General features: G+C 37.4%; 2 protein-coding genes across 2 annotated transcripts; both read left to right on the forward strand.

Annotated features, from left to right (window-relative positions):
• Nucleotides 1–190: 190 nt before the first annotated feature.
• LOC306856300 (glucose-dependent insulinotropic receptor-like) lies at nt 191–2,331 on the forward strand. Its single transcript, XM_079395479.1, has 2 exons — nt 191–356; nt 457–2,331. Exon 2 carries the CDS (start codon nt 821–823, stop codon nt 1,976–1,978), a length of 1,158 nt encoding a protein of 385 aa, XP_079251605.1. The 5' UTR covers nt 191–356; nt 457–820; the 3' UTR covers nt 1,979–2,331.
• Nucleotides 2,332–6,766: 4,435 nt separating this feature from the next.
• LOC306856391 (uncharacterized protein) lies at nt 6,767–14,801 on the forward strand. The gene is made up of 6 exons (XM_079395662.1): nt 6,767–6,843; nt 7,398–7,513; nt 9,708–9,759; nt 9,890–10,019; nt 12,525–12,711; nt 12,839–14,801. Exons 1-6 carry the CDS (start codon nt 6,839–6,841, stop codon nt 13,387–13,389), a joined length of 1,041 nt encoding a protein of 346 aa, XP_079251788.1. The 5' UTR covers nt 6,767–6,838; the 3' UTR covers nt 13,390–14,801.
• Nucleotides 14,802–15,997: the final 1,196 nt, after the last annotated feature.

A 15,997-nucleotide genomic window follows, 5' to 3' on the forward strand; every position in this document is an offset into this window, starting at 1 on the left:
CCAATGATAAAATGTAAAAGGGTTTGGAAATGGTAAGTGTTTATTCACTCGTGAGCACTTCTGTTTATTTAGAGTTTGTTCACTCATGAGTAATCACAGTCATGATGTTAGTGTCCACCCACCTCCCAGCCCTCTCTTCAAACCCAACCCTCTTTTCACGTTCATCAGTTTCCTTTCCCCATTTTAGGTTGTCCAAAGTTAGTAGACTGATTCCATGCTGGTAAAGAAACATCTCAGATTTGCGTCAAAACGGACACTGGCACATCACCCCATTTTTAATGGAAGAAATGATTTTTTTGTCTTCATCCTAGAATGACTACTCACTTGGAGTCCTTCTTCTGGACATCTTTTCCACAGTAGGAATATGTTCTCTGTTTAATTTATTGGACTTTTTTTCACTGTGATGAGAATGGATGTCATGAAAAAGTTGTTCATCGTCTCTTATCACTTTTTCAGGCAAGTCTTAAATTTCTGAGAAGTATCCTGAGAGTATTTCTTCATGAAAAGTCAAGGATAAAGATTTCATCAATAGATCAACGTTTTCTTGCACTTTAGAAAGGTTAGGTTGTAATTTCTATATAATCGCAATTTCATGGCAATAGCCACTTCCAGTAGGAAGTATGCTCTGATGGGACCTGGATGATAGCCAAACAGAACAAGGGGCAGACAAACGAAACTACAGAAGCAGAAGAAGGAAGATGTTTTGTTTTTCTCAATGGGAGAAAAGTAAATCTACATCTTAGTGTCCATTTCTTCCTTTTGAAACCATCAGTATCTTGGTCTGTTTAAACTATTAATAAACGATTTAATTGATGCAACAATGATCCCTTTCAACGTGACTCAGAAGACATCCATGGAAACTATGAGGGAGAACTACGTAGTGACAGCACCCAGTCCAGAGCTCACAACCCCTGCTGTGATAGAAAGAGAAGTAGTGTCCATGGGCTATATTCTTAGTGCGGGATCCATTTTAATCATCTCCACCAACCTTTTAGTCGTTATTGCCCTGGTCCTGCTCATCCGCAAAAGGGGCTACCAGAACTGGTGTTTTGTCTTAAACCTATCCATAGCGGACATCCTGGTTGGCGTGGCTATCACTGGCATTGCCACTGATGCTCTCGAAGGAACGACGGCCTCCATGGAGAAGGGCATTTGTTTGTTGCGCATGACTTTTATTATGGCACCCTCTGCAGCCTCCATCTTAACCATGTTCTTGATTTCACTGGACCGCTACGTAGCTATAAAGTTGCCACTGCGCTATTCACAGATAATGAATGGGAAGATGATTGCTGGGGCCCTGGTTCCCGTCTGGCTCATCTCAGTGACTGTGGGATTTTTACCCAGCATTTTGAAACCGTTGCAGAAAGAAGACTATCACAAAGTCTGCACATTCTTCTCCGTCATAGAGCCAAAGAGCATCATTGTGGTCTTCTGTCTTTTTTTCTTTCCATTACTCTCAGTCTTCATCTATTTTTACATGGACATCCTGAAAATTGCATGCGGCCATCAGAAGCGCATCTGTGCCCAGCAAGCAGGTTCACGCTTTCTGACATCTAGCCGTTATTGGAGTCACGTAAAAGCCCTGCGGACTGTTGCTGTTCTGATTGGTTGCTTCACGCTCTGCTGGTGCCCCTTTTTTGTGGTCAGTATTGTGCAGGTATCATGTCCAACCTGTGAACTTTATGACTTTTTGGAGAACCATCTCTGGCTGCTGGGACTCTCAAACTCCCTAATAAATCCCCTTGTTTATGCTTGCTGGCAGCGGGAGGTGAGAAGCCAGATCTGTGAGATCTTCACTCATATTAAAGTCGGGTTGTGTTGTGTAAAACACTTTAAAACAGCAAACAGATGCCCCACAGACCACCTGACTGTCACTCAGGCAGTAACGTTTCATGACAAGATGCTTGCCACCCCGTTAAATTACAGTAGGTCTGTCACAATTCCTGAACAACAATCAGAAAATAGTTCTAATAGATAGGATATCCTTTTAGTCCACTGACCATGAAACTGTAAAAGGTTTAGAAAAATGCTACATCCCTTAATGGATGCGGAGCCCATAGTATCTGTCCAAATACAACAAACGCCACTTTTATTTGAACACAATACGTTCAAAATTTCATTGTAAAATATATGACTGTAATAAATTAAAAACTATTTGTGCTATATCTTTGTAGAGGGTTTCTCATCATCACTGTCATCTTGCCCACTGATGGTTATGACAGAGCCCTTTTAACAAGATGTCTGTTGATAGGGCAATATTCTCTGTAAAATGGTTTTGTGCAATATTTATTGTGAACAGCACTATATAAATAAATTGTAATAATTCGATTGAAAATGTTTCTCTACTTATACATCTACCATTGCTGGCAGAAAAAAAATATTTTAGACTTATATGAAGTACATATATTTACAAGATAATATTTTAATATTTGTTTTTATATTATAAATAATTCTACAGAATTAGCAAAGTACAATTAGTAAAATAAAATTATTTAATATTGACCTAAACATTAATATCACATTTACATAAAAAGTATATACTGTGGCTATTTGTAGTCCCCTATAATAGGACATCCTCCAGTATATTCTGATTCAAAGAAGCAACCTATACACTTAAAAAGGTAATTTAGAAAGGTATTAAAAGAGACGTCTGCTGGCCACATGTGATTCTGAGAGGAATCCCAACCACTTCCTATCAGCCACTTCTTCAGGAGAATAATTAAATAATCTAATGGTCAATGATTTCCCATAAGAAAAAAAAAACTAAACAAAAAGCAACAACAACAAAACAAAAAACAGGTACAGCACATTACATCACGTTAAAATCTTGTAAGTGCTGTGTTAAATGTTAAATCTAAATCTCTAAATTGTCTTACTGTAGGCTATACTATTATAGGCTTACTGCTAATGCTAACAATATTATACATTTTCAACATTTTGAACCACACAAAGATTAATAGTCTAGCTTAAAGAGCTTAAAATCCATAAGAAAAATGTTTACATTTATTCTTAATATAGCCTACATTTTATATGTATGTAAATCTTTTTAAGAGTCATTTCACTTAAAGGGCAATGAAAAGAACCTATTCATTGCCATTAAAGTGAAATTACTGAACCTACACATAGGAGCCTGATAAAAAATGCTCATTTTAGAAGAAAATATCAAGTTTAAGTTTAAGTTCTGCAGCACCCAAACATGTTTTAAATAACGGAGTCACCCAGAGCTTCCCAGAGCTCCCTGCCACTGGTATCTAGGTTCCATATACACTCACCAGCCACTTTATTAGGTACACCTGTTCAATTGCTTGGTAACATAAATTGCTAATCAGCCAATCACATGGCAGCAACTCAGTGCATTTAGGCATCTAGATGTGGTGAAGACGACTTGCTGAAGTTCAAACCGAGCATCAGAATGGGGAAGAAAGGGGATTTAAGTGACTTTGAACGTGGAATGGTTGTTGGTGCCAGACGGGTTGGTCTGAGTATTTCAAAAACTGATGATCTACTGGGATTTTCACGCACAACCATCTCTAGGGTTTACAGAGAATGGTCCGAAAAAGAGAAAATATCCAGTGAGCGGCAGCTGTGTGGACGAAAATGCCTTGTTGATGTCAGAGGTCAGAGGAGAATGGGCAGACTGGTTAGAGATGATAGAAAGGCAACAGTAACTCAAATAACCACTCGTTACAACCAAGGAATGCAGAATACCATCTCTGAACACACAACACGTCGAACCCTGAAGCAGATGGGCTACAGCAGCAGAAGACCACACCGAGTGCCTCTCCTGTCAGCTAAGAGCAGGAAACGGAGGCTACAATTCGCACAGGCTCACCAAAATTGGACAATAGAAGATTGGAAAAACGTTGCCGGGTCTGATGAGTCTCGATCGGTCAGAATTTGGCTTAAAGAACATGAAAGCATGGATCTATCCTGCCTTGTCTCAACGGTTCAGGCTGGTGGTGGTGTAATGGTGTGGGGGATATTTTCTTGGCACACTTTGGGCCCCTTAGTACTAATTGAGCATTGTTTAAATGCCACAGCCTACCTGAGTATTGTTGCTGACCATGTCCATCCCTTTATGACTACAGTGTACCCATCTTCTGATGGCTACTTCCAGCAGGATAATGCACCATGTCACAAAGCTCAAATCATCTCAGACTGGTTTTTCAGACAATGAGTTCACTTTACTCAAATGGCCTCCACAGTCACCAGATCTCAATCCAATAGAGCACCTCTGGGATGTGGTGGAACGGGAGATTCGCATCACATGGATGTGCAGCCGACAAATCTGCAGCAACTTATCATGTCAATATGGACCAAAATCTCTGAGGAATGTTTCCAACACCTTGTTGAATCTATGCCACGAAGAATTAAGGCAGTAGTTCTGAAGGCAAAAGGGGGTCCAACCCAGTACTAGCAAGGTGTACCTAATAAAGTGGCCAGTGAGTGTATAGACCATTTCAACGGCTTTTCGGCTGTTTAAGGAAGTGATGTCTTTGGTCCTCGACGCTTCTGGTTAGTGTTCAAGCGGCAGGTGCTTGATGAACAGTGGGATTGCGATAATTTATTTAATCCTGCTGTTTAAAATGTCAAAATTAAAATTGAGATCCTTGTTGCTCGGTGGTTGGGTGTTCCCTCTGGGCTGGAACTAACATTAATTTATAAATAATCGGAAATGAAAGGGTTTAGATTTCCGAGAAACTCACCTGGATTACAGCAGTGAAGCAAGAAGGCAGAATAGCAACTAGCAGCTCTAAGATATACAGCGCACATTTCGATTCGGGTAAGGAAATGTTGTTTTTTTTCAATCTGATTATTTGTATTTCTTTGTTAACTCTTCTAGTATATTTTGAATTTTTTTTTTTTTTTTTTTTTGTGAAAAAGGCCAAGCTTTTATTTCCGTTTTATTGCAAGCGCTATGTGGGCTATAATTAAACGAGTTCTCATTAGTTGTTTAGCTATATTGTCAGCAGATAAATGCAGTGTAACACATTATAGAAATGTATACTGTAAACTTGAATGTTGTATAGTGTAACAGTTAACTGCAGTAGTTTACAAAAGGTAACGGTCATGTTAATTCCAACATGTACTGATGTATTAAACAATAATAGTATTTTAAATATTGTGCATTAAATTAAATAATTGTTTTTCTACTTTTGTCTTTAGGAAAGCCATCATCTGTAATGTAAGACGCCTAAGACAGTGAGTGCTACAGGACCGTGCCAAACCACAGATGTGTTTGAGAACTTGAGGATGAAATGCAATGTAGTACTCAAAGCTGCTCATGGCCAGGCTAGATACTGACTGCTGCTTTTGATATTGATGTGGTGATCACATATTAATACATTTGGTGGTGTATGGTGACCCCTACTGCATTTAACCCATCCAAGTGTACACACAGTAGTGAACATGCACCCGGGCAGCCAATGCTGCTGTGCCCGGGGAGCAGTTGGGGGTTTGGTGCCTTGCTCAAGGGTCTCAGTCGTGGTATTGAGGGTGGAGAGAGTGTTGGTTTATATATAGCAATCCCTGCCGGACCTGAGACTCGAACCCACAACCTTCAAATTACAAGTCCAACTCTCTATCCATTAGGCCACGACTGCCCATAAATGCAGAAGTGTGCAATAATTTTAAAAGACGTCGCTTATGCTCATCAAGCCTCCATTTCATTTGATAAATACAGACAAAACCGTAATATTGTGAAATATTACATTTTAAAATAATGGTTTTGTTTTAATATTTTTTTTTTTTATATTTATTTCTGTGATGCAAAGCTAAATTTTCATTAGCCTTTACTCGTCTTGTGTCACATTAGACTTCAGAGATCATTCTAATGTGCAGATTTGATATTTGGTTATTGTCAGTGTTGGAAACTATCACTTTTTTTAATCAATTTAAAATCCTTGCTGAATACATGTATTAATAGTCTTTCAAAAAAATAAATAAAAAATACTAACCCCAAACTTTTGAACAGTAGTGCATGTTGTTACAAAATATTTATATTTTAAATAAATGCTCTTCTTTTATTCTTCAAAGAATCCTAAAATGATCACAGGTTATAAAAAAAATATATATATATTAAGCAGCAAAATTGTTTCCAACACCGATAATAAATCAGCTTATTAGAATGATTTCTGAAGGATCATGTGACAATGATAACTGGAGTAATTATGCTGTAAATTCAGATTTGATCATAGAAATAAATTATATTTTAAAGCACATTAAAATAGAAAACCATTATTTTAAATTGTAATAATATTTCAAAATATGACTCTTTTTGCTTGTATTTGTGATCAATTAAATGCAGGCTTGATGAGCATAGGAGACTTATTTCAAAAACATTAAAAATAGTAATAGTTCCATACTTTTGAGCAGTACTACTGTATGTGTTTACAGTAAACGTGCATAAAACATACAAACCCACATATACTGTATGTAGTGTGTGCATATTTATTAATCTGCATGTAGGCTACACTTTTATTTATTTTGTTTAGGTCCTTGAAATGGTTTATTGAGAATGTGACGCAACTCCTCATTCTCTATAGGCTATATATAAACTAACTGTTTAGGCTACTATTTTAATTTATTGAAGACTTTGTATGCCAATAAAACTATCAGTGTTTGCTTCAGTCCATCAGCTGTTGAAAATTAATAGCAAATTTTGAGAAATACACTCTAATTTACAAACACACAATAAGTAATGATAACGCAGAAACTGCACAGTTGATCTGAATCAGTCAACTACATATCCCACAATTCCTAGAAAATAGGACCGCGTGCGAACTTCGGAACTCGCCCGTGGAAACAAATCCTTCCGGAGTGACTGCGGCTCATCACAATGAAGTAAGTGATGTTTTGGAAGTTTGAATTGAAATATCTCGCTTACATTTGTTGCCATATGTTTTTAATTAGTCCTAGACCCGTCAGGATTGAAACAGGAAGTTGAAAGCTAAATAACTTGCCTCCGTTTTTGCAGCAGTAGCCAAATGCTAATTATGCATCTGCTAAAACATGAACGGAAACTACTTTCCTTATTCTCGATTCAGTGATTCTTTTTTTATTCATTTATAGGACACCAACAAATAACAAGAAAATTAAATGCGTTTACGTAAATGAAACACTAAGACGACTATTGTTTCGGAATAAGTTGCATAGTAAAAAATAAATAAATCCTTATTACATAACCGGTTACTTTATTGCCATATGTAGATATTTGTGATAATTTTTCACGACTTCAAGTAGTCATAAATGCCCCATATTGAAGAATCATATATTCTTACACGCGTTGATCTTATGATGCAGACGCCACAACAAAATAACAATAATGGAGACAATAATTTGTGTACAGAATACAATATACGCAAATGTATGCTCATTTTTTCTCTGTTTATATACAGTCCGCTCACCAAAGTGAAACTCATCAATGAGCTGAATGAAAAAGAAGCTGAACTTGATGTCAAAGACAGCGTGTCCTGGCACTCAGTCTATAAGGACAGCGCCTGGATCTTTATCGGTGAGTCACTGGCTAAACAATACTGGGCAATGGGCTTCTTAGACCACTAAAATGCTCTCTGCATAGACCAGAGGTCTCATATCCTGCTCCTGGAGAGCTACTCTCCCTCAGATTTCAGCTCTAACCCTAATCGAACACACTAGAACCAGCTACACAAGGTCTTTAGAGTTACTTGGAAATAACTGACAGGTGTGTTGAAGCAAGGTTGGAACTGAAGTCTGCTGGAAAGTAGCTCTCCGGGAGCATGGTTGGAGATTCCTGGGATAGGATATTCTGCCAGATGGTGGCAGCATTCACACTGAAAGCTGTTTGACACTGAAAGTGTCCTTCTGGACAAAATGGCATGATCTCAGTCTTTCTCTGAAGCCCATTCTTCAGGTACATCTAAAAAAAATTGAATATCGTGAAAGTTCATTTTTTCTTGTAACTTATTTCAAAAAGTGAAACTTTCATATATTTTAGATTCATTACATGTAAAGTAAAACATTTCAAAAGTTTTTTGATGATTAGAGCTTACAGCTGATGAAAATCAGTATCTCAAAACATTAGAATATTTACATTTGAGTTTCAATTAATGACCATCCCTACAGTATAAATTCAGGGTATCTCTTGTTCTTTGAAACCACAATAATGGGGAAGACTGCTGACTTGGCAATGATCCAGAAGACAAATATTGACGCCCTCCACAAGAGGGTAAGTCACAGAGGGTCATTACTGAAAGGTGTGGCTGTTTACAGAGTGCTGTATCAAAGCATATTAAATGTAAAGTTGACTGGAAGGAAGAATTTGGGTAGGAAAAGGTGCACAAGCAACAGGGATGACTGTTGGATGACAGATTTCTCAATTAGCTTGAGAAAACTGTCAAGCAAAGCTGATTCAAACACTTGGGAGAGCTTCACAAGGAGTGGACTGAAGCTGGAGTCAGTGCATCAAGAGTCACCACGCTCAGACGTCTTCAGGAAAAGAGCTACCAAGCCACTTCTGAACCAGAGACAACGTCTGAAGCATCTTACCTGGGCTAAAGCATAAAAGAACAGGACTGTTGCTCAGTTGTCCAAAGTCCTCTTTTCAGATGAAAGTAAATTTTGCATTTCATTTGGAAATCAAGGTCCCAGAGTCTGGAGGAAGAGTGGAGAGGCACAGAATCCATGTTGCTTGAAGTCCAGTGTGAAGTTTCCACAGTCAGTGATGATTTGGGCTGCCATGTCATCTGCTGGTGTTGGTCCACTGTGTTTTCTGAAGTCCACAGTCAACGCAGCCATCTACCAGGAAATTTTAGAGCACTTCATGCTTCCTTCTGCTGACAAGCTTTATGGAGATGCTGATTTAATTTTCCAGCTGGACTTGGCACCTGCCCACACTGCCAAAGGTATCAAAAGCTGGTTCAATGACCATGGTGTTACTGCGTTTGATTGGACAGCAAACTCGCCTGACCTGAACCCCATAGAGAATCTATGGCGTATTGTCAAGAGGAAGATGAGAGACACCAGACTCAACAATGCAGATGACGTGAAGGCTGCTATCAAAGCAACCTGGGCTTCCATTACACCTGAGCAGTGCCACAGGCTGATTGCCTCCATGCCACGCCGCACTGATGCAGTAATTCATGCAAAAGGAGGCCCAACCAAGTATTGAGTGCATAGAAATGAACATACTTTTCAGAAGCCTGACATTTCTGTTTAAAATATCCTCTTTTTTTTTTATCTTTTTTTTTTATTGATCTTATGTAATATTCAAATTTTCTGAGACACTGAATTTTGGGTTTTCATTATCTGTAAGCCATAATCAAAATTTCAAGAAATAAAGGCTTGAAATATTTCACTCTGTGTAATGAATCTATATAATATATGGGTTTCACTTTCTGAAATGAGTGACAAATATTGACCTTTTTCACGATATTCTAATTTTTTTAGATGTACCTGTAGTACACCGTATTGTAATCCTGATTTGACCTTGTCAAATTTCAAAGTGATGTATATTCATTGTTTCATATATTCAGTCATTGTTCAATATACCCTGTATAATTGTGTATGTGACAAATAAAAATCTTGAATATTGTTTTTATCTAACATATATTTGCCAGAGTAAAGAGAACCATTAAAAAATGTAACAACATTTTGTTATTGAATTATGTATTTATTTTATTTAATGCCAACCCAGTCAGCACTGTATGTATATTTGTTGTAATCTACAGGTGGATTTCCATATGAGCTGACAGAAGGAGACATCATCTGTGTTTTCTCTCAGTAAGTCCTAATTGCCCATCCCCTTGTTTTCCTTACATTTCAACACATTTTCATTTCTTGCTAAAGAAGTCAGCACTTCAGTTTTTTTTTTTTCTCCTAGTAAAGCTTAATCCTCCTCTGTGCATCTCAGGTATGGAGAGATTGCCAACATCAACTTGGTGCGAGATAAAAAGACGGGCAAATCCAAAGGATTCTGCTTCCTGTGCTATGAAGATCAAAGGAGCACCATTTTGGCTGTGGATAACTTTAATGGAATCAAGGTGAAAGGCTTTTTCCAGTTGCTTATTCAGTTGTGTGTTTTCTAATGGACTATGTTCTATTTGTTAAAATCATTTAATGTTCTTACATATTTAAATTGGTATATGATAGAGGTGGGTCAGTGGTATTATTTGTTAGTGTCCTTGATTTTAAGTCTGCATGATTACACTTTCATTTGAAAAAAAAAAAAAAAAAACCTACCATCAAATACACACTGAAACTGAAAGTAAAGACCTTCTCGACAACACGCCAAATTAAAAGTCTGGTTTAACTTGAAGAAATTGTCAGATATATTGCTATTGTGTACTAAATATAATTCTCAAAGTAATTTTTAAGGAATATCATACAACAAAGGTATTTTTCATTGATTTATACAGTTCTGTTGTGCAGCATCTCGCTTGACCATAACAATGTAGTGTTTTGTTGTAAATTTATTTAATTTCATTACATTTTAAAAGAATGATTAGAACAGTTAACAATAGATTAATTTCATTAGACACCATTTTTTTTTTTTTTATGATACATTTGTGTTGATTCATAAAACACAGAATCCAGAAAAAAAAATTAGAAAAAATAAATAAAACCGATTTCATGGGGCTCTAAATTAAAAGGTATCTCACTCTGGAGTTTTATTGTTAAAGTTATGCTTGTTTATTGTCAAGGCCTAAAACATGTGTATATAATATATATATATATATATATATATATATATATATATATATATATATACACACACACACACACACACAGGTCCTTCTCAAAAAATTAGCATATTGTGATAAAGTTCATTATTTTCTGTAATGTACTGATAAACATTAGACTTTCATATATTTTAGATTCATTACAACACAACTGAAGTAGTTCAAGCCTTTTATTGTTTTAATATTGATGATTTTGGCATACAGCTCATGAAAACCCCAAATTCCTATCTCAAAAAATTAGCATATCATGAAAAGGTTCTCTAAACGAGCTATTAACCTAATCATCTGAATCAACTAATTAACTCTAAACACCTGCAAAAGATTCCTGAGGCTTTTAAAAACTCCCAGCCTGGTTCATTACTCAAAACCGCAATCATGGGTAAGACTGCCGACCTGACTGCTGTCCAGAAGGCCATCATTGACACCCTCAAGCAAGAGGGTAAGACACAGAAAGACATTTCTGAACGAATAGGCTGTTCCCAGAGTGCTGTATCAAGGCACCTCAGTGGGAAGGAAAAAGTGTGGCAGAAAACGCAGCACAACGAGAAGAGGTGACCGGACCCTGAGGAAGATTGTGGAGAAGGACCGATTCCAGACCTTGGGGGACCTGCGGAAGCAGTGGACTGAGTCTGGAGTAGAAACATCCAGAGCCACCGTGTACAGGCGTGTGCAGGAAATGGGCTACAAGTGCCGCATTCCCCAGGTCGAGCCACTTTTGAACCAGAAACAGCGGCAGAAGCGCCTGACCTGGGCTACAGAGAAGCAGCACTGGACTGTTGCTCAGTGGTCCAAAGTACTTTTTTCGGATGAAAGCAAATTTTGCATGTCATTCGGAAATCAAGGTGCCAGAGTCTGGAGGAAGACTGGGGAGAGGGAAATGCCAAAATGCCTGAAGTCCAGTGTCAAGTACCCACAGTCAGTGATGGTCTGGGGTGCCATGTCAGCTGCTGGTGTTGGTCCACTGTGTTTTATCAAGGGCAGGGTCATTGCAGCTAGCTATCAGGAGATTTTGGAGCACTTCATGCTTCCATCTGCTGAAAAGCTTTATGGAGATGAAGATTTCATTTTTCAGCACGACCTGGCACCTGCGCACCGTGCCAAAACCACTGGTAAATGGTTTACTGACCATGGTATTACTGTGCTCAATTGGCCTGCCAACTCTCCTGACCTGAACCCCATAGAGAATCTGTGGGATATTGTGAAGAGAAAGTTGAGAGACGCAAGACCCAACACTCTGGATGAGCTTAAGGCCGCTATCGAAGCATCCTGGGCCTCCATAACACCTCAGCAGTGCCACAGGCTGATTGCCTCCATGCCACGCCGCATTGAAGCAGTCATTTCTGCAAAAGGATTCCCGACCAAGTATTGAGTGCATAAATGAACATAATGGCCATTCTTTTATTGGTCGGATGAAATATGCTAATTTTTTGAGATAGGAATTTTGGGTTTTCATGAGCTGTATGCCAAAATTATCAATATTAAAACAATAAAAGGCTTGAACTACTTCAGTTGTGTTGTAATGAATCTAAAATATATTAAAGTCTAATGTTTATCAGTACATTACAGAAAATAATTAACTTTATCACAATATGCTAATTTTTTGAGAAGGACCTGTATATGTATATGTATATGTGATCATATTTTTGATATCGCCCAGCCCTGGTTTGTTATAAAGAGGTCAGATTATTATATTTTATTTAATTCATTCATTTATTCATTAAAAAGGAACATATTAGTGTCATGTAATTGACTGATATGTTGCATATATATATATTTTTTTTTTCTTTTTTCTTTTCTGCTTTAAAGATTAAGGGCCGAACCATACGTGTGGACCATGTAGCAAATTATCGACCACCGAAGGACAATGAAGATATTGATGATGTCACTAAACGTTTGCGAGAAGAGGGATGTGCTCCTAAAGTCCCCCCACCTCTCTCCTCTGAGTCAGAGTCTGAGGAAGAATGTGCTGTACCTGTGAAAAAGCCCAAAAAAGGTGAGAAGAGGTTATATCTTTTCAGTAAATGCAACTACATTTGATATGATTTTTTTTCAAGATGTTTATCTTTTATGTAATAAACAGTATTTTTGTTATTTGACTGATTTATGTTGTTATACTTCAGATAAAAAGGAGAAGAAAAAAAAGAAAAAGGAGAAGAAAGAGAAGAAAAAAGCGCTAAAGGAAGAGAAACACAAGGCACGGACTGAGCCGTCAGCATCATCTCCTATCAGAGTGAAGAAGGAGAGGGAGGACACTGCATACGAGAAGTATGCCACGAAAGGACCGGCAGGAAGCAGAAGGGACAGATCTGGACAAGACTTCAGGAATCCACAAGACAGAGCAGATGAGGTGGACAGATTCAGAGATAGATATGGAGGTGAGAGGGAAAGGGATAGAGAAGACGACAAAAAGACAGACAGAAACAGAGAGGATAAAAGACATGAAGACACACAACAGCGAGACAGGGAGGGAGACAGAGGAAGAGGTGTTGATAGAGAGAGAAATGGGGAAAGAGAGCGAGAACGAGACCGAGAGCGTGAGAGAGAAAGGGAACGTGATCGAGACCAGGATAGAGAAAGAGAGAGAGACAGAAGGGAGCGAGACAGAGGAAATGACCGAGGCTTTGCCAAACACCGAGATCACAGTCGTGAAAGAGAACATAGGCGAAATTAAGCAGAGATGGTCATTTAACTTACTTTTTTTATTTTTTTATTATCTGTTTCATTCAGATGTGCATCACGGTACCGAAGAATTTTTAAATATGTGCGCAATAATTAACTGTATAATGACTACCTGACATTACACACAGTACATTCATTTGACAAATTAAAATTTTATTTGAATTTAAATGGTACAAAGACCAAAAATGTCTTGTTTAACAGTGTCAACAATAAACTCCAAAATTACAATGCAATCAAAGTACACCAATCATTGTGGATTCAGTTGTAAAACTATTAAAAGACATTTAGTTAAGGGTGTTCGGTTAAAAAAACAAAAGATATCAGACCAAGCTCATGTGCACATTACTCATTAATACCTGCTCAACGGGAAACAGCATTTCATCGCTAATATTGAATAGTAATGAGCGTTATGGTCACGACAACATATTCAAGAACAGATAAAACAATTACACGGGTATACTTTGAGCAAATAAACACACACCGTAATAAACACTAAGTTGAACATTAAAGTGTGTGTTGTGATTATTGGAAATTTGGGCTGTTGCTGTAAATTTATCTAGCCTGATTTAAAAAACAAAACAAAAAAATCACACCATTTTTTTCATGCCCAAAATAATTGCTTTCCATAGCAAAACATAATCCAGTAAATTTAGTGAATCACCCTCAAGTCAATCTGTTATAACCTCGAGTTACTATGAGCTGTTCCATTCATGAACGGTCAAATAGAAGTATCCATAATTGGCCAATCAGGAGTACTGCAGACGTGACTCCATTAGTATTGTTCTGTCACAGACACTAAGCGTTCAAGTCAATACTCAAGGTTAAAGGTCAAATATCTGTTTGCACTGAACTTTAATAGTGTATGTTGTTGTTGGGTCACCCCTGTGTGATGTCCCTCCTTGCAATGCTCACATGCTAAACTACATCGATCACCAACCCCATTTTGAATAAGCTGTCAAAAAATAGAGATAAAAATATGAATGAAACTCTAAATATACAAACAGCTGCCACAGGTCATCAGGTCTTTGTAAATTGTAAATATTTACCATGAGAATGTTAAAAGTTGAATAATAGTTAAAGGAACAGCTCAAAAGCAAAACATTAGCTTTCTGCAGCAACACCATTCAATACAGCAAATTAAATTACAATAGCCTGTAAAAACAAAAATGAAAAAAGTAGAATTTGGTGAGAAAGCATGACTAATATAGTGCCGTACTGACTACTGAAATGGTTGTGATTTTTGTGAAATGCATAGGATATGTTTCCAGGTATTGTTTACAAAATGTTATGTACTTAATAAATTCATCTATTTTTTAAATGCATGTTCTTTTAGTGAACAATTTAACTAACCTTTTCTTACAATCGACTGCAAAGATGGATTAAAATCTTTTCTGAAATATTGTATTTACGAATTCCACCACAAAGTCATAATTACAAGCGGGAAATTCAGGAGCCTCATTTATCAAATGTTCCATAGAAACTATCCTACTTTTGATCAAATCTCAGTTCTCAAATGTGTGTATGTGTGATTCAGAGAAACCAGAATACGCACAAAAATCATGTGCACGCCTCTGTTTTTGATGTGAAATCTATAAATAGCAATGATCTTGGAATTGTGCACAGCTGAATGGTTTTAGATCTCCGCCTTGTAAACGCCCCCTAATTAATGTCATTAACATATAAAAGAGCACCTGCCAACATCTAAATCAGGGTTCCTCAAATCTTGATGCAATTTTTGATTTATGCATGATTTTCTAATGATCCCGAAGACATTGATTAGCATGCTCAGGTGTGTTTGATTAGGGTTAGAGCTGAACACTGCAAGAAAATGGATCTCGTGGGTCAGATTTGAGGATCTCTGATCTAAATGCTTTTCTTGAGAATGGTGAGAAGCAGGCATTGCTTAGATGTCCAAATACCTGTAGTACTACGACTCTGCCACAAGGAAAAGTGTGTACGCCTGCTTAGAACCTGACATGGTGTGAAGCATGTACAAAAAAATACAATATTGTACAGTCATGATAGAGTATATAACAATTTACAGAACCTTCATGAACTGAATAAGAACATTAAAAAGCAAAAACACAGATGCACATTCTGTATTCTTGAAGGGATAGTTCACCCAAAAATGAAAATTTGATGTTTATCTGCTTACCCCCAGGGTATCCAAGATGTAGGTGACTTTGATTCTTCAGTAGAACACAAAGATTTTTATCTCAAACCGTTGCAGTATTTCAACCAAATCAATTTTGAATGCATACATCCTAATTACGACTTCCCAGCTTGTAAATATGAACTTCCCTGGAGGACTTGAATGCATAACAAGCTCACATTAAGCAACTTTGCCTACATTTAATCAACAGTCAATGGATTGAACCAAGTTTTCACCCTACATTTTTTTCTTTTTTGATGATCCGTTTCACTCAGATGTGCATCACGGTACCGAAGAAAAGATGTAGTACTTGTGTTTCATTGTGACAACCGTCCACTTATTTACAATTATTTTTCTTCAAATCATGCATTTGAATTCACTATGGTTAGGATTTTTCATATTGATGGACCTGTAAACTCACACGTGCTAGTATTTCTATCACTGAGTT

This window comes from Barbus barbus (genome assembly GCF_936440315.1).
Source record: "Barbus barbus genome assembly, chromosome: 36".
NCBI classification, from domain to species: domain Eukaryota; kingdom Metazoa; phylum Chordata; class Actinopteri; order Cypriniformes; family Cyprinidae; genus Barbus; species Barbus barbus.

What these genes read in the sequence shown, in the direction of transcription:
- LOC306856300 (XM_079395479.1), top strand. Translation starts at nt 821, where the DNA reads ATGATCCCTTTCAACGTGACTCAGAAGACATCCATGGAAACTATGAGG.
- LOC306856391 (XM_079395662.1), top strand. An exon ending in ATCATCTGTGTTTTCTCTCA is followed by an intron (nt 9,760 to 9,889) that starts GTAAGTCCTAAT and finishes TGTGCATCTCAG; the next exon opens with GTATGGAGAGATTGCCAACA. An exon ending in ATAACTTTAATGGAATCAAG is followed by an intron (nt 10,020 to 12,524) that starts GTGAAAGGCTTT and finishes TCTGCTTTAAAG; the next exon opens with ATTAAGGGCCGAACCATACG.